The sequence below is a fragment of the Falco cherrug genome, chromosome 1 (assembly GCF_023634085.1).
Source record: "Falco cherrug isolate bFalChe1 chromosome 1, bFalChe1.pri, whole genome shotgun sequence".
Classification (NCBI taxonomy): domain Eukaryota; kingdom Metazoa; phylum Chordata; class Aves; order Falconiformes; family Falconidae; genus Falco; species Falco cherrug.
In genome coordinates this window covers 45,931,203-45,954,640 of record NC_073697.1, presented here as the reverse complement: position 1 = coordinate 45,954,640, position 23,438 = coordinate 45,931,203, and the positions used below count along the sequence as shown (strand labels likewise).

Genomic DNA, 23,438 nt, shown 5'->3' with positions numbered 1-23,438 from the left:
ACTCCCATCAAATGTGGACTCAAAAATACCAGGATCCTTCTAGGACTCTAGGATTACCAAAGAAATCCACGTTAATTCTGTGGATTGTTGGTTTGGTGGTTTTTGTGTGTTTGTTTTGTTAAACCATTGATTTCATCACTCATTGTTTTAAAAACACATGTTTATACTGGCATTGCCACATACTGGCTTGGCATTTCACAGGATTCTTGTCTTGCTTTGCCAGCGCAGCTCTTGTCTACCTTTGGCTTCCAATGCCAAGTTTAAAAAAAAAAGCAATTAGAACATGACCACAGAACGCACTCAATCTGTAGAAAAACTAATGAATTTTGCTTGATTCAAGTTTAGATGTAGGTATTACCACTAATATCTACATTAATGTGTATACTCCAAATAAACATTTTTAAGCATCAAAAACACTGCTTTCGGATCATTCAAATAATCTTCCCTTTCTTCATCCCAAGCACCACACAAACAGCAATTTGAGAAGCAGAATTAACAAATGCTGTTAGTGTATTAAGGCCACAGCTTAGCCAGTATGCCGAACAAAACTATCTCAGATTTTCCTTTGTACCTCCCCACCTTCTGCCTCTTGCTGTGCATTTGCTTATCAGGCTTCTAGTCCCACAGATCTTTAGTAAGCCTAGCTCAGTGTGGATCTGTTATAATTAAGATCTAACTACAACAATACAAATACTACCTGGATTAACATGGAGGCAAGGACTGGTTATTAAAATTAAGGACTATTATAAAGGAGGATGTTATAAAGTAAGATCAGAAAAACATTTCATATTCAGATTATCAGTGCATTTTCCTGCAAGGAAAAAGAACTTCAACATGTTATTTTATTGTTCTACTGTACCACTGAATTTCAAGCAGAACATTACCTTATAGGGGGAGATATGAGTATCTGAAGGAAAGGCCAACATTCCCATCACTTGTCGAACCTCGTCCAGCTGGCTTCCCTCAGCCTGACTGAAATGCTTTCTTGCATGTCTGAAATATAGAATTCATACCTTTATTAGATAGCCTTGTTTCTAAATCAAGTAAATTTACATAATTATGTAAGCTTTCTGAAAAACCCCTCTATATCCTGTTCTCAAAACATTAACTCCAAAAGGTAACACATTTAAAGGGCTTAAAAAAATACACCCTGCAAATGTGAATGTAAGAACAACCTTAAGAACTAGCAGGTTTACACTTAAATTTCTTAGACCCCAGAACTTCCTACAGAAGCATGAATTCTTACCTCACCTACATCTAGAATGACAGATCCATGATTATTAGAAGAAACGTCTCTGCTTATGCACATTCAATGTATCGCACTTACTCTTTTGGCATACGCTCACAAGTGAGATAAACGCAGTCTGGTAATCAGCTATTCCAAACCAAGGTGTTCAAATATCTACCTTGTTTATACTGATATTTGAGAGAATTACTTTTTTTGTATAGGCTAGAAGGCAGTATCACTGTCTGTGCAGACTACAAGAAATTGCAGGGTAATTAAGTAGAAAACACCTTAAGAGCAGGGTTTTTTTGCTAGGGAAATAAAATTAAGTAGAATTTCAGTACAAGTTTTTGTACTTCAACATATACTGATTTTAAGAGATACACACAGGCTGAAAACTTGGATATTTCAAAGAAGTGACAGAATTAACAGAAGTTTATTAAAAACAAAACCACAAACTTCATTATTTTTCAGGAAATTAGTACTAAGAAATCAAAGAATTATGATCAGATTATAATGATATTCAATTGCTTCACATCATTGTATGAAAGCCTCCCCTATACAGCCTTCCTAAGACCATCAATTTTCAAGTGGAGCTTAAGTGTGCTGGAAAACCCTCCAGCCTAAGCTGGATGATTAGTTCAGCATTTCTGCTAAAAGCTCCCATTTTGTGGTGCACAGATGTTGCATAGTAGACTGAGTACGGAATCAGCACCATATTGAATTTCTGGCATTGCTTCAGTGTAGAAAAGTCTTCCCTATGCTGTATTTTCTCCACAGTTTGTATTATGGGGAAGATACCAGAGTATTTCAGAGATGACTTGGTGTTTGCTCTTTTTAAATTTTAAAAACTCTTGTTGAAAATCTATTTACAGTTAGAAGTTACTTTCAGGAATACACAGTATTTTCCAATTGCCCATTTCATGGGTTGAATCCAGAGGAAAAAAAATCTAGATAGGGTGTTTTACCCCCCCCACCCCCAATTCTGTGTCCTAGTAATTACACTTAGGTCATCAATACATGAGAACAGTCTCTTTAGCAGTGCTTCAGTACTCCTACTTCCTCTCCCACCCAAACCAGGAAGCAATGGAAGTTATGTGGGACAGACTGTTTCCACCCAACTTCCTATTTCGGGTGAGCAATTCAGAAATGTAAATATTATTCCCCAGGTAATTACTGTTCTGAAAGCAGAAGTACAAACCCCATGGCCTGAGAAAAGAGACTAGGCAGCTTGGACATACTGAAAGAAAACTGAAGTACTACTGCAGAGGTGCAGTCAAAAGTGATAGCTATTTAAAAGAAAACTTAGTCAAAGCAAAAAAATTCAGACCTACCAGTTAAGCTAAATTACTATGTACGCATGTAGGAAGAAGAGGAAAACAAAATTCCTCTTAAGAACTATCATTGTCCACTTGTGTCCTGTGATGTTAAAACAGAACTGGTACTTCAGATTTCTGCCAGCCTCACTAGCACCGTGGTCCTATTCCCATCATGCCCTGACAGTTTGCTTTTACAAACAGCATTTCAACAATACATCCCCCTTGCTTACAGCAAGGCCTGTTGCAGCTCAGGGTAAATACTGGCCACACTTACTGTATGCGTTCAAGAAAAAACAGAGTTAACGCTTTGTTCTGTGCATATGTAATATATAGTCCCTGTGTGTGTGCTAGCCATTCAAAGAAGTGCTCAGCAATCCAACACTTTATCATTTGCAAAGTACTGAACATGCTGGGATGTGATGGCTGGTTTGGGTGCAGCCAGAAGGAATTAGGTTTTCTTGGTTTGGGTGCTGCCAGAAGGAATTAGGTTTTCTAAAGTGATCTTCTGTTTGTCTTCCATCTCCTGGCATCCCTTCCACCTGTGCCCCTTAAGAAATCAATGAAGTTTTTGCACAAAGCCTGCCAGGCTAATTAATGTCTAAACATCATCCTCAGAGCAAACAAATTAAAATGAAGCAAGATACCCTTTAAAAGAGAAGCATATTCAGTAATTCATAGCACTCTGAAGTCTTGTTTAGATTGGGAAGCAAGAAACAGTACTATGTGAGTACTCATAAATGCACAACATTTAAATAACACCTTATTTGCCCTCATGCCATTATTCACCCCCTCCCTTTTCATTCAGCTACTTCCACCTCTTTGTGCCAATGTTATGGTCTTGGAGCTATCTATGAACCTTACAATGCTTATTTACAATGTTTTTACCACCATTAGCACACACTTGTCAATATAACTAGAGAAGGGGGCTAAAATTTTTTACAATTATGACCATTGGACCATCACTGAAACCACTAAGTTCTTGTGACAAATCAAAGTAATAAGTAGAAAATTTTGTTTTTCAAATGCCAGAATGATTCTGTAAACTCTGTGGGGACAAAGTCTTTTGCTTGAAGTAGCTGTTCCTCTAGCCCATGCAGGTACAGCAGACATACTGCACTTGACAAATCCACGAATGGAAGGATATTTAAGAAGACTTGAAGATTTACAGTTTACTGTCTGCTAAGGGTACATTAAGTTGTTAATGTATATAAACTGTATACTATGTATGTGCTTATCTACATGTGCCTGAATACAAGACTAAACATTTATCAGGAAGTAGCAATAACTGAACACAGCCATAAGGTGTTATCATGCAAGGACTTATTTCTGCTCAGTCTGACCAACGCCTGAATGCCTTTATCTTGGAGACCATTATGACTACCAGCAAAATTTATATTCAGTGCTCAAAAGTTCTTTTTTTTATGTACCTGTTCCACCCCACCCCCACCCCACAATAAAAAAAACCCACAGAACTGTGTTTATTCACCCTTGTAGGAGAGAAGTTTACTAAAATGAATACTGTGCCCGCTTTCTCCTAACTTTGCACATCAGTTATTTTTATTTACTCATTTTGTCCATTATATCCCAAGCATAAGAATTGCACAGGGTGTTTAGTTAAGGTTTTAGCCAAGAACTCTATTTATCTCTGGCACCCCACAAGAGTAAAGTGTCTTGTGTCACTGTCAGAATGCTGTCAGATTTCCCAGAATGAAAATAATGAGAGCCCCAAAAGTGTGAAATTAGCATCATCAGTCATTCATTGTTACTGTAATAGGTATGAGCTTTAAAAAAAAACAAACCTGAAAAGACTGTGGTAAAGGCTAATGATACTAGGCAAAACACTGCGATGTACTTAAGCTTAAGATATTTACTCTTCATATTCAAGAAACAGTTTTCATACATTCCCGAAACTTGCACTTTCAAGACTACTCTGATAAGCTGCCTTAGAGAACGGTTCATTTGTACTCATTCTAAAAAGCTACAGAAATTCACTTATTAAGTGAGATGTATAATTTTAAAGCTCACATAAATTTTAACCTAAAAGCAGTATGTCACTTCAGAGGTTCTCAGCAGGCAGTAAGCAAAGCTTTCAAACTTATTTAAACACCAGCTGCGTTTCAACAAAATGTCAGTTCTCTGAGTTCCACTTGTACAGGAAACTATTTGGTAAACAGCCTCTTTCTCTGCTTTCTAATGGATGCCTGACCTATTTATTGCACCACGGACACAATGCTGAAAGAATCCTGCTGCAGGCACTTAACAGAAGCAAGCTAATAAAAACACCAGTTGCAACGGTTTGCTAGAAGCAGTGAAAATTATGCTACACCTTCCCAAAAATATATTCCCTTATTCATTACATATTTATTTTGAAGCAAAGTGGAACGAAATGGTAAAAACTAACATTTAAACCACGTTATTTAAGGAAAGCATTGATATGCTGAACTCTGGATGCACAGAATTATCAAAACTCACCCTGTTAAAGAGGAGAGAATTAAGATATAGGAGGACTTCTGTAGCTCCTTTTCATTTTACAAGAAGTTATGATGTTAAAGCAGCATTGTTATGACAGGCAAATTATAATTGCGTATAAAATATACGTCAACTCTGAATTTTAATAGCTGTATGGAATATGCATGCTTCACCCCTAACAAAAGTCAATATGGATGCCTATTTGCAATGCAGACAGAAGCTGCAAGTTTTAAACCTCAGAGGCTATGACAGTATGAGTTATTCCACATCAAGAGTGCTGGGTCTTCTTGAGGGTTGACAACTTGCAACTTTTACCAGTTCTGATGTAGAAAAAGGATCAGAGGGAAACAAATACCCAGTGACAACAATAAAATACAGAATGACTTTATCTACTTTGTCCCAGTTCTCAGCCTACCTCCTTATTTCAGCTCTATGCCTGCCCTCTGGTTTCCAAGCCACATAAGGAAGCTGCAGCTCAAAGAAAATAGTTTTTAGGGCATGGACTACTCATTGCTAAGATGCATGACTGCACATTTGGCAAAGCAGCAAACTCAGTGGAGGATAAAGCTAAAGGCACAAAGGCACAGTATTCGCTGGATATAAAGAGTACCATGGACTTCAGATAACAGATAATGTAGTTTAGTGTCTTTCATCCTTTTCGTAAGTACCTGACAATTCCTTCGGATTTGAGAACTCTATCAAAGGGTAAGTGCACATATCTAAATGCTAGTATGTAGGTGTTTTGTTTTCTTTAATTATTAGCATTAAAATTAGCTGCAGTTTCAGGCTGAACATTTGGCTGGGACCAAAACAAAGATGATTCAGGTATAAGTAGGGCAAAATAGGAATGATATGAGCTAGCTCAAAGCAAGCAACACATTTGAATGAAATTAGAAAGAACAGCTGGAAATAACCCTAAAACTTCAGGTAAGTAATTTTGAGCGTGCTGTTAGTATTAGACTGGCCTCTCCACATACTTATACTACTTTCTTCTTGTTCTTGTTTTTAAACTAAGTCTCACCTGTTCTATTCAAGAAAGGTTACATGGTTTGCCCTACAGAAGAATTTCTATATCTAAAACTTGGGAACGCACTCAAATGTTTTCAGTCTGTGCTTATGTTATAATACTTAGTATGTTTTCTATAGTTCTGTGCTCCTCTGACCAAAAAGCAGCTCTGCCACAAATAAAAGCCTCCCACTGGATTCAATTTCTGCAATACCTAGTATGGTTTTAAAGGTAGGTAGACTTGCAACTTCCTTAACATAAAACTTGTCAGAACTTAAATGGCAACAGCGTTATCACCAGAATGAATGTATGAGGCAAAGCTCCAAGTCTGGCCATAAAACTTGTCATCTCTCCCTAGGTTTAAATACTTATAAAACAGCACCTGCCCTGAGTTCCTCTCCCCCTTGTCCATGTGTAAGCTCCAGTAGCGCTGCCACCTGCACGACACTTTGCAGGGCTGGCAAGATCACTGCTTATCAACACGTTTTATAGTCCCAGTATCAAAATTCCACTCATTTCAGCAGAATTAGTTTCCTATGTTATTCTGGAACATTATTCCAACACCTTAAATCAGGACCACTCACTCAAATGCATAAATTGCTTCATGTGCCAATACCATAAGTACTGCCAGAAAGACTGTCTTGTAGCTGAAGTCAGGTAGTCATTAGGGCTGACCAATTCTGTTACTGATTCACATCACTGTGGGCAGTTTTACTTTCTTCTCAAAGCAGGCCCCAGTGAACTAGTTGGAAAGATGTGAAAATGGATATTAAGTTGGCTTCCTCATTTTGGGGCAGGGGAAAGGAGTGTGGGGTAACATAATAAGCTTGTTCATCTCATATATGCAACAATACAGAATTCCAAACTATGCATTCGAAACAAAGGGTGAACCTAGCCTAAAGCATAACTTGTAGAACAAGAAGCTTAACAAAGGCAGTAAAGCAGAAGAGAATTCAGTCAAAATTGAAGCATTAACCTTTTAGTATTTTTTGTGATTAAAACTGCAATGAGTTCCTATGAGAAGCTAGCTGTACCTCTTGAAAATTAGTTAAGGGTAAATAAGCTCATAACATTGTATGCCACGAGAAAAAAACAATTGTTTTATGAAACACATTAATTTTCTAAACCTTAAATTTGAAGAGTAAGGTGTGGAGTTTCAGCGACAACATTAGGTTTTTGAAGAGATGCAAAGATACATCCATGGAATGATACCTTGTCTTTTAAAAAAGATTAAACCCCAGCTTAAATCCAAACACTGATCACAACACTAGTAAGAGCCTTTACAGTAGTGGGACTTCTGGGTGTTGCAATAATAGTCACATGTTTCTAATGAAGCATAATATCATGTTATGAAAATTGTTTGGTAAGCACTCTAATTTCATACCTCACAGCATCCAGTCTCTTGTTCTGTCGAATGAGTTCAATGAACTCCTGAATCCTTAGGCTGAACTCCAGACAGCTCTGAGATTAAAGACAAGACAGGGTCTTAGATGGTGCCAAAACTGCACTGCCCAGTATGTTAAGTACACATGTGCACAACAAAAAAGTGTTAATAACATGCAACCTTGTTTGCTTGCTTTTAGGCATTCATGCAAAAAAAGTTGAAATGCTGACTCTACGGACAAGACATCAGCACAGAATTCCCTAAAAGCAAACAAAAACCACCTCCTCTTGCCTTCTGCAAAATGTCAGTATTTAGCGGGGATGAACTTTTCCCTGACTGAAAGCATTGTTACCTGAGATGCAAGTGAGAGTAACAGGTTTCTTTTTACTTTCTTACAATTTAAAGCTGTAAATTCAACAGAAGTTTGGGACTATGTGGTAACTTAGACAAGAGAGGTCTACCCAGAAGACTGCAAGGAAGAAAGAGATCTTTGAACATGATTTTGAAAGTCCCCATTATTAACAAAAACCAGCACAGAGTTTAAGTTGCTGCAAACCCCTCCCCTCCCTCCCTTTCTTCAAACTTCTATCCCGCTCTTCTTGTCAAACATCTAAAAGCCATGCTGGAAACAAGTCTCAAACAAGAAAACCAAGTGGCATTTACCTGTTTTTGGAAAAAGGTAAAATTTGAAGCCTAATGAAGTTGACAGTGTCCCTTTAAATCAAATTCCATCACCAGTTCACAAAATCTATAAAAAAACTTTGAATATGTGGAATTAAAAGGAAAAAGATTCTCCCCCCATAAAAGAATGAGTCACTATGCTTCTTTATAGGGACACAGTCAACTCTTTTATTACCTTAAAGAAACAATAAAAATCCAAAGCCATCTGAATCTTGGTAAGAACTGGATTCCTTCAGTTACCCTGCTCCATTTGGCAAATTTTTTTTTCCTTCCCCCATGCTTCTAATGAATAGTTGCCTTTTGTTTATTGTCCATCCGCACAGTAATATCAAAATTCCTCAGTGACTTCAATAGGAATTTGAACAACTCCATATTTCTATCAGTTAACTGCCTGAGGTGACTAATGCACACATTGCAACAACTGTAGCAAAAAATAAAAAATTCTTTTCTGCTTTTTCTGAATTGTTCAAATAGGCTTATTTTAAAACACCCTGTTATTCAAATCTACAGACACCACCCACCCCTCCCCCCCTTTAGAATTTCAGCTAAGTTTGTTCCTCCTAAAAAATTGATCAAGCTTTTTAATCGTTAAAGATACTAAACCCTAGGGCTTAGTATTTCATATAAATGTTTCACTGGTGAAAAACCCACATCCCAAAACAATCTTTGGAGTTTGTGATTTGTTTTTAATGAATCTTCAAGTAAGATGCAAGCCCATGGCTGCATGAGTTCTGCAGACAAGCGTAACTGGAAGAGTCCTAGACAATCAGATGATCCACACATTTGAACAATGTAAGCTTCAAGCAACTCTGCAGCAGCTATTTACAGGAGCTCACATCTGTGAAGACTACAGGACTGTGTGCTTTCCCAGGCCACCATACAGTCTAATTTTTACATTAGGCTTGCATTAGGGTGGTGGCTGGGATTTTAGAACACTAGCACCGATGAGTAGCTACACAAACAGAAACAGAAGAGATGTTTATTTGTTTCAAAAAGAAGCATAGTGATTTCTCTTCTTCCAACTCTGATCTCTCAAAGCCTTAGCTTTATTTTCTGTTTGGGTGTTTTGTTTTGGTTTTGTTGTTTTTTTGTTTTTTTTTTTTAAAAAAAGAAATTAGGGCTTGCAGAAATAAGATTTTCATTGTTGTTTTCCAAAAAGAGGGATGGGGAAGATTTTCCTTATTTATTCTTTGTTGAAAGTTGGTGATGAAAAGACGTTCATATTTTATTTCTTATATTACTTAACATGTTAAGATTACACAAGGGGGATTTTTTAGCAGTATAATTATGCAATAGTGTTTACATACCAATTCTGGTTTTCCTTTAATGGTTTCCATAACAAGATCATCATTTTCTTTAGAGTAATCACTGGCCGATTTAGTTATGCGTCCCATCTTCGGTTCATTCTCATTTTGGCGGCCCTGAGTGACAGAGAACGTCACTCTTTGCTTATCATTAAGTGCACTCAAACATTTTTGGTTAAAGAAAGCGCTTAGCTTAAAAAAAATAAGACACAAACATCTTTGAGGGAGGCAGGGATTTTGGTTAATATCAGTTAAAAACAGATTTCTGCAAGCCCTATAAAAGATTACAGCGCGTTTTGAAATGCAGAATTTAAGAGACAAGGAAGTTTAAACCAGCTAACTGCATAGGAACAAGTATACAGCATGTTCAGGTCATGGTACTCAATGGCTAGAGAAAGACTTACTGTGTTTATTACTTGATTAGACTCTGCTTTTACTTTAAAAAAAACATTTCAACAGTAGTTTCTCACAGAAAGTTAGTTCTTGACTCATGTTTTATTTTCTTATATACAACACTTAAAAAATACCACGACAAAAATTTCTGAAATTCCTCTCAGTGTTAAATGTGAGGACATAGGTATACCAATTAATCTCTCAAGATACCTTCCTATAAAACTGAGTTAGATTCTCAGGATACAGAGAGTTACAGATATAAGTTCACATATACCAAGACGCTACATAGTTTTGCATTTAGACATTGGTAAATCACACTCCAAGCTACTGAATATTATTATTATTATATTTGAGTACAATTTGTTGAGACAACACTTGCATCCATAAGATGACCTATCACCCAGTTTCAGGTTTGCCATTTGCATGAGCTAGTTCAGTTCCAACTACCTATGCCTTCTTAAAAGAAGAGTTTTGTACTTACTGTCCTTACAAGTCCTCATTCAAGAACTGTAATTTAAGCCAAATTAACCACATCAAATATCCAAGAAAACACTGAGGAAGCAATTTAAGCAAAACATGAACATGTTACATCTTTATACCTTCATTTTCCTGAGCCTGGATTTGTTATCATGACACCAAGCCAAGCAAGTCATAGTCTCTTGTCGTTCCAATGACTCTTCCACTTCTTTAGCAGTCAAAAACATTTCAATATTTACCAAGTCCTTCAAAAACAAAAAGGAAAGCAGGTCTTGTTAAATTGTACTGATACTTCACACAGCAACCCACTCTTCAACAGAACTGGAATACAGAGGTAAAGACTTCATTCTTGAGACCTCTCATTTTTTAGGATAGTACTTTGCAAAAAGAGATTACAGTATATTTTAAAGACTGCCTTTCCATGCACTAAGATATTCTGATAGTGACAGTATTTTTCTGAGATGATTTACACAACATAACTAGAAAAAAAAGGAGTGAAGATCAAACCTAGGACCTCTGCACAGAAAGTAACCAGATCCCACAATCACTTTGTGCACTTCATACAAGCCAAGGAGTATTTGGCTTCCTCAAAGCTTGGCCTACTATGTCAACAGGATCATGACAATATAACATTTGCTGAAATGAGGAAGAACTATGTAAAAGAGTATCTAAACCTACTTTACATAGCCATCTGTAACTCAGTTTTGAGCCAAGTCCTACAATGGTCTGAAGTGTCCAATATATTTTCTCTCACTGGCTTAATGTAGAAAGCTCCAGACCTTCAACTGCTTACAAGAATTCCGTTTACATCCAACACTGATGTGATAAAACAAAGTATCTACATTAAAAAACAGTTAGGCAAGGGGTGGAGCCATGAGATTCCTCAAGTGCCTATCAGAAGCAGATGTTTTTGAAGAAAAAGTGGCAATCTGGTACCAAATCTGCCCAGAGCAAGCCTGTAAGATGGCTGTGCTACTTTGTAATTACTAGCAGCTTACACATTCATACCAGTCAAGACAAACACAACTGAATACAATCCAAGATCTAGTAGGGTATCAAAAAATTGTTTTCCCCCAATATATTTCCACTGGAAAAAGACTTAGGTAGATGTTCCCAAATGATATGAAACTGAATCCATTCCGAGTTGGCACCACCAGAAGTAATTTCAGAGCTGTGCATAAATGTGCCATACTACAACAGTTCATACTTTGCTGAAGAAAATATGCTGTGGGAAACCATAATTCAGTACACAAATAGAAATCCAATACTACAATATTTGTTTAGTATGCACTCTAATTTTGAGGAAGTTCATTTTTATGTAGACTTCACAGCAAAATGCTGAAAGTTATATAACCGAAATGCTGAATATCACAAATGTTACAGTAGCTCTAGTGAACAAAACCACTCTCAGATGGCATTTCCTGCTGTTAGAACAGCTGAATATACTTAGTCTTAGACTTCATACCTTCCAGGAGACAAAGCTAAAAAAAATAGCAGCATCAGGCATATCACATTCACATCTTGCATGTCAACTGCCAATTTTTCCTTATAAATACAAGTAGTCCAATACTGAGAAGTGGACCAGATCATGTTAGGTTTGTCAGAACGGCTACTCACAGAAATGTGAAGAGGCCACATGTATTTCTGAAGTGCAGCACGAGCTTCAGCTTTACTAAAGATTTCTCTCTTATGACTTGAATGTGAGTTGACACAGTGGTAGCAGTTGACATGTAACTGTATTTTACAGATCGTAAGATCACAGCAACAAAACCATGATACCACCAAAAGAATACAAAACTAAGATTCGACTTTCACCGAGTCCTCCCATTCCCTTAAGGATAAAAAAATAATCTATTTAATCAATGTGTTGGCAAACAGACTGAAAGAATGTCAACTTATTCCACAAGAACAATTTTTTTGTTGTTAATAAAAACATGAGAGCAATCCTTTTTGGCAGCCTGAAGTTCATCTGATGATATACTCAAGTGGAAAAAAAAGAAGTGCATTATTCCCCTGTGTGTGATAAGGTGACCATATAAATACCTGCTGCCCATGTAACTCATCTGTGTAAGTGATTTGACATATAATAAAGCCATAGTCATTATCTTGCTTGCATATTTTTCCATACAGCTGCTGAATAGAAAGACCATCCAATCTGTGTTAAAAATAGTATCTTCATAGGTCTCCTCAAGCTTATTTGAGCTATATGTCCTCTTAACAAACAGCATTTGCTTTCACACCAAACTAAAACAAAAGCATTTTCTCCTACATAAAAAAAAAATAAAAGACTGGATATGCTAGGCAGAAACAAACCACTGGTTCAATCTAATTTTTTAGCTTTTCATAGTTTAAGCTTCATCACACACACACAAAAAAAGCATAAGAGTGGCATTTAAGTCAATAAGCTAGTAAGACAATTCCAACTATAAGCATTTATCGGTCAGGTGTTAGTACAGCAACCCTCAACTACGAGCAAAAAGATCGCAGTCGTTGCTGAGGCAGACAATTATCTCAAATAAGAAGAGAATTCCTACATTCCTTCTGAAAATTTAAAGAAGAAAGGTTCTGTTTGGTACAGAAATGCTAATCAGATTTGCAGTTGCCAAAAGAAGTCAAAGCTTGGCAGCCATCTCTGTTAAATAGACAGTAGGTATCCAGAAAACAGAGGAGAACGTTTTCAGTTAAAAGAGTTTCTTTCAGAACTAACAATCACATTTAAATTGCACCAATCAATAGGATTTTCTTCTCCATTAACTAGATAGAAAGTTAGGGAACAATATAAAAAGAGCATTAAGAAATCCATTCGTAGGGAGAGAAACAGCTTTTGCATTTGATAAAAAGTAGTTAGAAGGCTTAATCATGCAGATTGGTTAAAAGAAAAATAACACAACAATCAGGCAATAAACCTTTAAAAAAAACAAGTAGTGCTCATGTCACCCAAGTCTGTGGGGTTTTTTTGGTGATTTTTTTTTTCTTAATCTAATCATGCTTTCTTATTTTCCTTTTTTAGCAGTGCCTACTCTTGATGGCGTATTTCATTAGCTAGGACTAAGGAAATAGAAAAATGGAGTATCAGAGGATTATTTGGCTTAACCAAAACCAGCACAGCTCTTCTACACAGGCCAGTACTTGAGTACTACTTGTCTGCCACATCTTACATGGACGGGAACCAGTTAACAGCATTAGCAGTTTTAAGTATCTCATGTTCCAGTCAGAAAAATCCCCATTAATACCCTGATCCTGAACAGTTTTCTGAAGGTATTCTGCAATTCAGAGTTGCATAGGCAGTAGGTTGTACAGAACCATTGTCATTCTTGGTTCCCAAAACAGCATTAAGATTTAATATACTGCTACAAAGAGCCCCTCTTACATAATTTGTTTGTATATAAAATCAAGGAAATGTGAACACACAATTTGACAGAAATATTGCCACCAGTTTTGCAGATGGAAAAAAGCTGAAGCAAGAAATCTGTTGCCTTACACCCTCCCCTCCAGCTGACACAGCATTGGGCATCATGGTAAATGTTTTCTTTGTACATAAATTAAAAAGCAATTCTAAAGTCTTTAATTACCATCTTTTGCAACACTGTAAAGTCTTCCTTCATTTCACAATTTCAGTTTTCACATTGTAAAAAGCAATTGAAATTTTACTTCCAGTACTGCAGAAGCATAGGAGAACCCTGCACTGCACAGATTATTTCAGTGTTGTTATCAAACCGTAACTCATCACAGACCTTCCAGCCTCCCGTGTGTAACCATAATGATTTTGCCTAGATTACCCTGCCTCAACTTGCTTACAAATGCAGAATACCTGATGTTGGGTAGGAAGACTGGTTAACATCAAGCCTTCATTTAGTTAGGCTTCTACAATTGTACTGAAAAGGTTTCAAATGGTTCAAGGAGAACTCTAAGTATTACTGACAATTATCTGAACACTAAAGAGGGAGAACACAACATAAGCATTCTTCTTCCTTCTAGTACAAGGCAAGGTTTATAACTTCTGCTTCAAAAACTATGGGACTAAAGTGAACTAACAAGTGAACTAATCCTCCCTTCTATTCAACAGTCACTAACCAGATACCAGAAAGTTAACTATTTAAGCACGGGATGAACTTTATCATAAAAAGACTATGTAATTCCATTACAACGGTGAAAACTTTAGAGAAAAACATTTACAATTAGAGAAAAGCGCACATGAAGGCTGGGGACACTGAAGTGGAATCAGAGAGACTAAACAAAGAATACATCTATCCATCACCCTGTGCTCTGCCCGATTTACATATATATAGCTTTTAAAATATCACTGCTTCTTTTTAAGCTGCAAGTGCCTCCAGGGAGGGAGGTTACCAACCCTATGAATCTGCACAGAACTCCCATTATTAAGGTATAAAATATTATGAAGAATAAGGATTCTTTTAAGATGACTATTACTACATACATACTCCTGGCCAACATAAAAGCTGTATCCCTGTATGGCAGCTCCATTTTCCAAGAAGGGTTCTTAATGAGAACATCTCAAGCATGTACATGCACATCCCCTCCGAACAGCTTTTAGACTCTCTGGTCAGTGTGAGGAGTTGTCGGGGGCCAAATTCTCAGGTGATCCCACCCCATGCCAGGTTGCTCTCCTTAGCAGCATCTTGTTTTCAGGAGACTCTAACACCTGCCCTCACTGGAGTTAACACTGGAAAGATCTGAATTTTTTCTCCACAGAGGGGACACTCAGAATAAAGCTTACATCAGCTACAGGACAAACCTGCAGGAAGCCAGGCTCATGAATTCTAGAAGCCATGGAATACCTGCTTTGTACTGAAAATGGTCACTACTTTAAACGCTAGTTTTAGACACCAAAACTCAGGAAAATGAAGACTTGCCCAGAAGTTCATGAATTCACATGGCTGTGCAACAAAAAGGAAGAAAGAGTGGTTCACAAAAATACAGTGAAGGTTATATGAAAAACAGCTGTGCATACGAAGGTGGTAGGGTAATTTGGTTTTAACTGATAGGTAGTTTAGCTTCACATGAATTTGAAATTAAACACAGCTATGTCTATTTTAAAGCTGTGAACCAACTGAGAAACTGGCAACCATATATCAAAGTGTGAACTACCTTTAATTTAAAGCCAGACAAAGTTTGTAACTTTAAGGTCCTGCACAATTAAGAGAAATCAGTAGTGAACGGGAAAAAAAACCCAGTAATAGTTCCGCACATTTACAGCAGCTAAGCAAACCCAAAAAACCAAAGTCTAGCTATAAACAGTGAATGACTATCAGACTTGTTTGCCTGCCTTCTCTGGTGGAACTTGAGCAACTACTGGTAATATGCTCAAGAATTTGCACAGAATTCTCTTATTTCAGAGGACCTCAAGCAAACTATTCACTTCACTACAAACTGACTGCACCTCAGTAGTCAATGTAAGATATCAAAGTTCACCAACAGTAACTCCACCCAAGACTTTTGTCTTAGTCACATACTAGAAGTGACCTCTTTGCACATGGCAATTTAAAAGTGCCCCACGATGCCCTTAATAAGCTCTTTCTATTTGGACATCAGCATGTAAGCAGAAGCTTTCACCTAACTTTTAAAGGGGAACATCTTTGCATTGTAACTATACCTCAAGTAAACCAAAATTTTTTACTTAACTTACAACCGTTCATTAGTTGCATGGTCATAACTAAATGCAATATGCAGATTAATATGAGAGGCAGAGTGTCTGTCACAGCAGGTGAAAGTTTTTAAAAACTTTGTAGTGAAGTTCAGAGTCAGTAATTATTTTGTCTCTAATATATAAACCACTGTTTTGATTAGTTCATTCCTAAATATAAAAAGCAAACTCTTCAATATACAGTTTCAGATTTAGCTGTGTGGCTCTCAATTTACCAAGAAAACTGCTCACACATTTCCGTATCAGATACAACAAACCAGCAACTTGGCATTTGATCCTACGTCAAAAATACAGCGAGATGCTGGCCCAGGTTGCCCAGAGAAGCTGGGGATGCCCCATCCCCGGAAGTGTTCAGGTTCAAGGCCAGGCTGGATGGGGCTTGGAGCAACCCGGTCTCATGTAAGGTGTCTCTGCCCATGGCAGGGGGGGTTGGAATTAGATGGTCTTTAAACTTCCCTTCCAACCCAAACCATGAAAAATGACTTAAAAATAACAAAAACATAATTTCTCTAGTAACAATATAGCTTTTGCTCGAAATTTATGTAGTTCATGTGAGGGGTTTAATTTATGTAACATTTTAAAATTTGGAGCAGTTGGGTCAAGTCATTCCTCTCAAATTGTCTCCACTCAGTATGTGAGTTCAAGTACTTTTATGACATCTCCAGCCACAAGTCTGGAAAGCTGTCAGGAGGAATGCATAATAAAATCCCTTATAATTCACATTAACATTTACGCATCAAAATAAAGCCTAGAATATTTCACATATAAAACATGAACATTTATCAAGGTTCAAACCCAAACAGAAGCAAGTACCAAAACACGCAATACTTGATATCTTCAAATCCCCCATGAGCTCTTCTCAAAACAAGATAATTCATCAAAAAGTTAGGCTTAAGATAAAGATTTGATTCAGGTGGAAAATACAGCATTTTGTAAAGAAAGCTTCCTTGGTGGAAAAAAGGTCAAAATATGATACTATGAATCACTTATTTTATACAACAAATAGCCTAAGATGCTGTTTATGTATTTTTTGAACATGCGAATTGTTTATTTTTAATTGCTTACTAGCATCAAAATGAAATTGAAAACAGGCCAGGATGCCTCAGGCTACCAGTGGCTCATTGCCAAGGGTATGTACCAGTGACAGTTTTAATAAGACTATCTATCTATACATATTACATGCATAAGAGCTCTACCTTAATATTAAAAAAGGCTTTGCTGATGCACTTTAGCATTCAGTAGTACAGTAAGCATTCGAACTACTTGTTTATGAAATACAGTAATCACTTAGCTTTTTAGAAGTTGTTTTAGAGTTGTGTTAAGCTTTCAATGACTACTGGCATACTGAACTACATACCCTCAACTTCCAACATAACCTTCAATGTAATTTAGTTCTATAGAGTAAAACAGAAATGCAGTAATAAATAGTTACAAACAAAAAGGTCAAATTACTCTTCTATATTAATATATTAATTTGTTAAAATTTCCTCTGAATAATACAGAGCAAATCCAGGGATCATCTAAATGCCATAATTATTGTTACACAACTCTGGAAGAAGGCAGACACCAGGAGCTACAAGGTAGACAACAGAACTAACTGGGGACGAAGAAAGATGTGAGTGTATTTCTGCAGTGGGGAAACAGCAAAACACACATCAGTTGGCAGGAGCAGGAAGGCTGGAACGCACCACAGTAAAACTGCCTACTTGAAAACATGTGCAGAAGGAAACAACGAGGTGCAGGTGATGAGTCTGACAGTGCAACAGGCTTTGGTGGCAGTAACATGAATTGAGACCACCACACAATTCTTTTGCCCCTAATATATGGGCAGGAACAAAAGGCTGCTGGTGACAACGGTTTCTTCAAAGTCAATGCAGACTATGTATAAATTGCATTGAGATCAAAGGGAAACAAATTATTAGGAAAACAGTGGCATAGGTGGTGACAATAGAGCAACATCAGTTACTGAAAATCAGTTAAAATGAGACAAATTAACATTAAAAGGCTTCCTTACTCTCTGCTCATGATGTTGTCTGAAGTTCATTAAGCTACTATTAAGTGTTACAATGCTACACACATTAACAGGATTACAGAAAATAAACAAAGTAATTGACAGAATGTCCTACTCAAAAGCCAGCTGCAGAGCTAGTTGCTAGAAAAAAGCTGAGACAGACAGCCAAACCACAGATTCATCAACAGAAGAGCCAGAAAAGTTTTTGTCTACAAATAAACACAGCATCCCATGGTGTACAAAGTTGAGCTTTCACATAAGAGTATCTTCTGTGACCTCTGTGTAGCACAGACCTTTTAATTTTAGCTTGTTTTTTTAAAAGCCCCCCAGTAACTTACATTGACTGATTATCTGTCAGAACATTTTGTCTAACATTAGAAGATACTGGTATTTCTTTTGGCAACTGTTATAACATGATTTAATCACTAGAACCATTTTGTCTGATATCAAACTAATTTTTCTCGCTTTGATTCTGCAGACTGTTTCCTCCCTAAGGACAATGAAGTTCTTTGGTATATGACTTTTGCTCTCATACTCAGCAAAAGCACCCACCCAGTCATCATCTCCTCCAGTTTTTCTAACAGCTTTCCTAAGGTGTGGTCACTGAAACTTTATGTATATATTCTGGTACTGACTGCTCCGAAACCAAATAAAAAGATATGCTTCATCCTCCTACTTTTGCTCATGCACATAAGCCATTTTGGTAGAGCAGTTGCAGCTAGCACTTAAGTTGGTTATTAGCAAGCTGTTTTCCGAATGCATCCTCTACTCCTGCCTCAGCAGTTTTTGTAGCTCAGCAAATAGCTGCACCTTATCCAGCAGTACATTATACCATGCTAAGTACAGCAATAAATGACTATGCTAGAGCAGTGTGACAGCCTCTAGAGCTTAAGATGCATCATTGGGCAGAAAAAGAAAAGCCTCTAGTCTCCGCTCCACCATGGCCATTTTCTGTCATAACCTCTTCTAGTAACAACAACTAATCCTTTGCCAGTTCAGCGTGAGCCCTGCAGCTTTAGTCCAAGCAGGATCAGTCTGTCTTAGCAGCTACATGCATTCTTCGACAAAAAGTTAACTCCTGTTACTTAGTAAGAGAAAATGTTAAATGCAAAGTAACATTCACACTTTGAAGGAACGTCTGGCAGGAAGGATTTACAGTAGGCAAAATCTGAGAGGCATAACTGAAACCAAACCTTTTCTATATCTAGGTATCTAGGGTGACAACACCATTCTCCCTTCAGATAATTTTCAATTCAAAAATCTTTTTTGAATCACTAGCTGTGGGAAAAGTACTTTGGGGGCAGGGGAGGAATTGGAGAAAACTGGGACCTAACAGAAGCATAGCGTTACAGAAAACTTTTTAGGGTAAAATACAGCTATCGCTTTCAGGGTGGTTGGCATGCACAGAACCTACTTTACCACAGCTCCCTCGTCAACACACCCTGCCAGCTCAGCACCTGCTGATGGGAGTAACAGAGGGTGGAATGGAGACCCCACAGCCAGGATCTGTTGTACTCCCCACAGGAATGGGAACTTGATGGCACCACACAGCTGATAAGCTGTATAGCATTTGTCACATGAAGGATATATAAGATGTCTACTGCTGAGCTGACCATTGTGGCAAAACTACTTTCCTCAGATGCAATAATCTCAGTGTAATACTAACGCACACCTCCATCTCAAAGTTACCTGCCTCCAAGGTACTACTGCACCTCACTGGCCATGTGTTACCAGTTAGTAACAGCAATATGTATGACTAGAGTCATTCAAACTCCACCTAAATATAAAGAAAATGGACTAGTCCTGGGCTGGAATAAGTTCAAAGATAGTGAATTGTTGTCTAGACTCCCAAATTACTACAAATTGACTCAGTGTTTCTCTCCAGCTGTTATGAAGGGACTTTAATTGAGGGAGTCAGCCTTGGGAAGGACGGGAAACAATGGATGGCAAGAAGAACATTGTCTTAAGTTATGCAGAAAGAAGTCCCCACCTGAGGATGTTCTGGCTGCAAGAGCAGACAAGTTGATAAAGTGTTGCAATCGACAGAAAGCTGGTTGAAAGTAGGTAATTGTGATAGTGGGAGCCCACAACCTCCAGCTCAAAGACACAGACCCCCCCCCCGCCCCCCCCCCCCCCAAAAAAAAAAGAGAAAAAAAAAAAAGGGAAAACCGCTGCTTGGAGAGCATGTGTAGTTAGTGAAAAACTTCAGCAGCGCTATCTGAGCGTGTGTACTAATTTACACTGGAAATGAGAAACTTGTAACCCATCCTGTGTATGATAATGGAGTATGCAATGTATTATAAAGTATAAAAGTATACAAACGAGGGGAGATGTTAGGGAAGAGTCCATCGTAACTTCTGGGATCAGCTGACAGGCTGAACCCGTCTTCTCCCCCACAGGGATGCCTATTGGGCAAGAACTTTATGACTAACTCATGCTAACTGTTATTAAGTGTTGTTTTAAACTTGTTTTGCAGTCAGTATATTATAACCAGCAATCTTCAAACCTTACTGTCACAAATATGTATTTTGTATAATAAAAATCTTCAGCTGAAGTACATTTTGTATAAGTTTGTGGAGATATTTGAGTAGTTGTTTTAAGTGATTTAACCCAGCGGCAAATAGGTTGGTCTAATCACCCTCCAATACAGTGGGCTCCCAAAATGCTGGTAGCAGACAGGCTGGTTCTCATCTTTCTTGGGAAACCGACAGGCTGATCAAATATAAAGGGTTCAAGGAAGCCCCCCTTCTTAACACGACACTAGCTTTCCAGACTAAGTATTTAGTCATAACTCTGTTATGATACACTACAGGCAACCCATTTTGTCTAAAAGAAGTGAAAAAATAAGACAAGTTTTAGATTGTTGGCATTTCAAGTGTCAAATGATTCGTAATGAGAAAGTTTGTTATTCTGCATTGATCTTGACTATTTCACATTTACATAATTCTAATGCCCAAAGATGCCAGAGAAACTGCAGATGTAAGGCTGTTCAGGAATTACAGCACTTAGGAATTCAGATGAACACACCCAGGCATTCATTATACCAATCTAGCAAAAGTTGCCATGCCTACACTAGGAACAGCCAAAACACTGTTAAAGGAGTCCGAGTTGCTTGTCTACAGCCTAGTACTCTAAAGTAACTCTAAGCACCTCAAGTTAACATCCTGGCACCTTTAAATAAGTCATGCCAGTTCAGGAGCTCCTTCATACGTAGTTCTCAAACATTGCTAGTGTGGGAACAGCAAGTCATAGGAGACTGACAAATAGCTCCAGACAAAAGACACCTTTTGCCATTCAGCTCATATTTAGAAAGTCAGCTTGTCCACGTTCTATGTGACAGTGAAGCAAAGAACACATTTAAACATTATGCTGAATATTACTTTAAAATTGAAACATTATGAATATAAACTTGTTTGGATGAATTAATTTAATACATACTTATGTGTTTGCCTACAAGCCATTCTTGGACTGCATGTCTTAACAAGGAAGACTTCTAAGGGTACACTGGTATGATTGTTAAGAGAAGTACTTATTCAGCTTTTAAGATCATACGGCTTCCTTCAACTCAAACTTATGTTTTTCTAAACATTCACATGAATTTCTTACTGAAGCAATCACATGTTACTGACATCCATCCTGCTCAAGTATAAAGTTTACTGACCCAATGCTTTAGAACTTTATTATGTAGCTTATATGTCATGAGTCCTTTAAATTTAACTCCAGATTTAAATTTCAGTCTTTAGTATTTTTAAAGTCTCCTAGATTTTTAAGTTTTACTCTAGATTTAAGTTTTCACTCCTACTTCACCTAGCCATATCAGTTAAATCTGAATAGTCATTACAGGCTTTTGGATAGCAGACTGGTAAAACAGTGCTGTATCAAACAAAGCACATGCTGATTTCTTCCATGTATACATGCTGCTATCAGTCTGCTATGGTGATCATCCATTCAAAGCAGAACACAGCTCTAGCAGTGTTAAAAAGACTCAGCGGAGCACAGATCAGTCTTCAGAAACACAGAAGCAATGTCTTACCTGCACATTCCTCCTGATGTGCACATCTGCCTCCAGCTACACATGTTCACTGACCACAGAATGCCTTTATCCTGCATATTCCTCAGAGCAAGGACACCAGCTACACAGTCATACGAAACTTCCCACCCAGTGGGACAGGCAAAGACAATCAGCTTCTATAAATATGGAACTTTCCTTAAAAATCAAGCAGCTATGGGTTCAATACCATCTGCCCTCCTCTGTCAACAACCAAGAACTAAGCTTTGGAGAGACCTAAGCAAACCTAAGCCTATCACATTTTGTAGAATAGTACTCCTGGAGAGCATTTTTCATTCACTTTGAGTTATGGCTTAATACCTTAATACCATTCACTTGGAGTTAAGGCTTAATACTGTTCCTGTTTGTGATGCTCAAACATGCAGGTCATTTTACATCTGCCATTTTTTAAGAAAGTCATCAAGCAGGAGCATTGTCAGGGAAAGGATGACTTCCGAAGTGGTAGCTTCAGTAAGATTTTGCCCCAAAACAGATGCAGAAATCATTCAACAGTATTCTACTGAGGTCTCAGCCAAAGTAATCAATTCAACATCGAGGAACTTTCATAAAGCAAGGCAAGAACCTTTAATTCTGGGGTTGAAAAAATGAACAATGACATAGAATACTACAAAGAAGGGATTAAGCCCGACTTTGAGAATTCCAAATTTTTGTATTCCAAAGGACATCAAATATGGTTTCATAACTTCCTGTAACAAAATTAACCCAATTGAACATACCTGAATTTGTTGTAGGTATTTTTCCAAATACTCAGGTTAATCCATTCAAAATTGTTGCCAAATTATGAAAGCTGAAGCTGTGTTTATGCAGCAGCAGAACTGAACCAAACTGGAGAGCGGAGAACTAAGGATAATCAGCTTTTTCAGTGAACCACTATTGTTTTCATTTATATTAATCAAAATTAATTTTTTAAAAATATATTTGCTATACCAGTTTGAAAGAACATGATATATTTTCAGGATGGCTTTGCAGTATCTACCCTGTTTTGATATTCTCCAGGGAATAGCCATTACCACAGATTTATAAAGTTCTACTCAGGAAGGAAACCATTGACAAAACATAAATATCTGAACTCCCACTTCAAGAAAACTGTTCTGTTTTGAGGACTGCTGTCAATTGCTTTAATACTGCCCAAAGTGTCAAGAAGCCCTTCTAAAACAGGTCAATATTCACAACCACCATACATCTAAATAAAACTTATGAAGTCAAAAGAATACCCCCCCCCCCGCCCCCGCCAATTCTCAAAAGCAAAAAGCACACTGTGGTATTAATGCAAATGGCTAGTTAAGTATCCTTGAAGGATGATGCACCTAATTAATTACTGATCTAAGAACACTAATTTGCAAAACTCTGATTGGCATGCATAATACACAATGCAAGGTCTAGGTAGCTAGTTTTAAGCTATTTAAATGAGTTATTTTAACTCAAGCATTCTCTT

At 37.5% G+C, this 23,438-nt stretch overlaps 1 protein-coding gene across 6 annotated transcripts in view; it reads right to left on the bottom strand.

Annotated features, from left to right (window-relative positions):
* Positions 1-23,438, bottom strand: part of MAEA (macrophage erythroblast attacher, E3 ubiquitin ligase) — a 54,376-nt gene that overhangs the window by 5,737 nt on the left and 25,201 nt on the right. For 3 of the 6 annotated variants that reach the window (XM_055717345.1, XM_055717262.1, XM_055717395.1), the window contains 4 exons: positions 10,381-10,503; positions 9,392-9,580; positions 7,404-7,480; positions 885-993 (listed from right to left, as the gene is read on the bottom strand). In XM_055717345.1, the coding sequence (XP_055573320.1) occupies positions 885-993; positions 7,404-7,480; positions 9,392-9,580; positions 10,381-10,503 (498 nt within the window). The remainder of the gene's footprint in view (positions 1-884; positions 994-7,403; positions 7,481-9,391; positions 9,581-10,380; positions 10,504-23,438) is intronic. The other 3 variants (XM_027815481.2, XM_005446387.4, XM_014285964.3) reach the window with 2 other exon arrangements.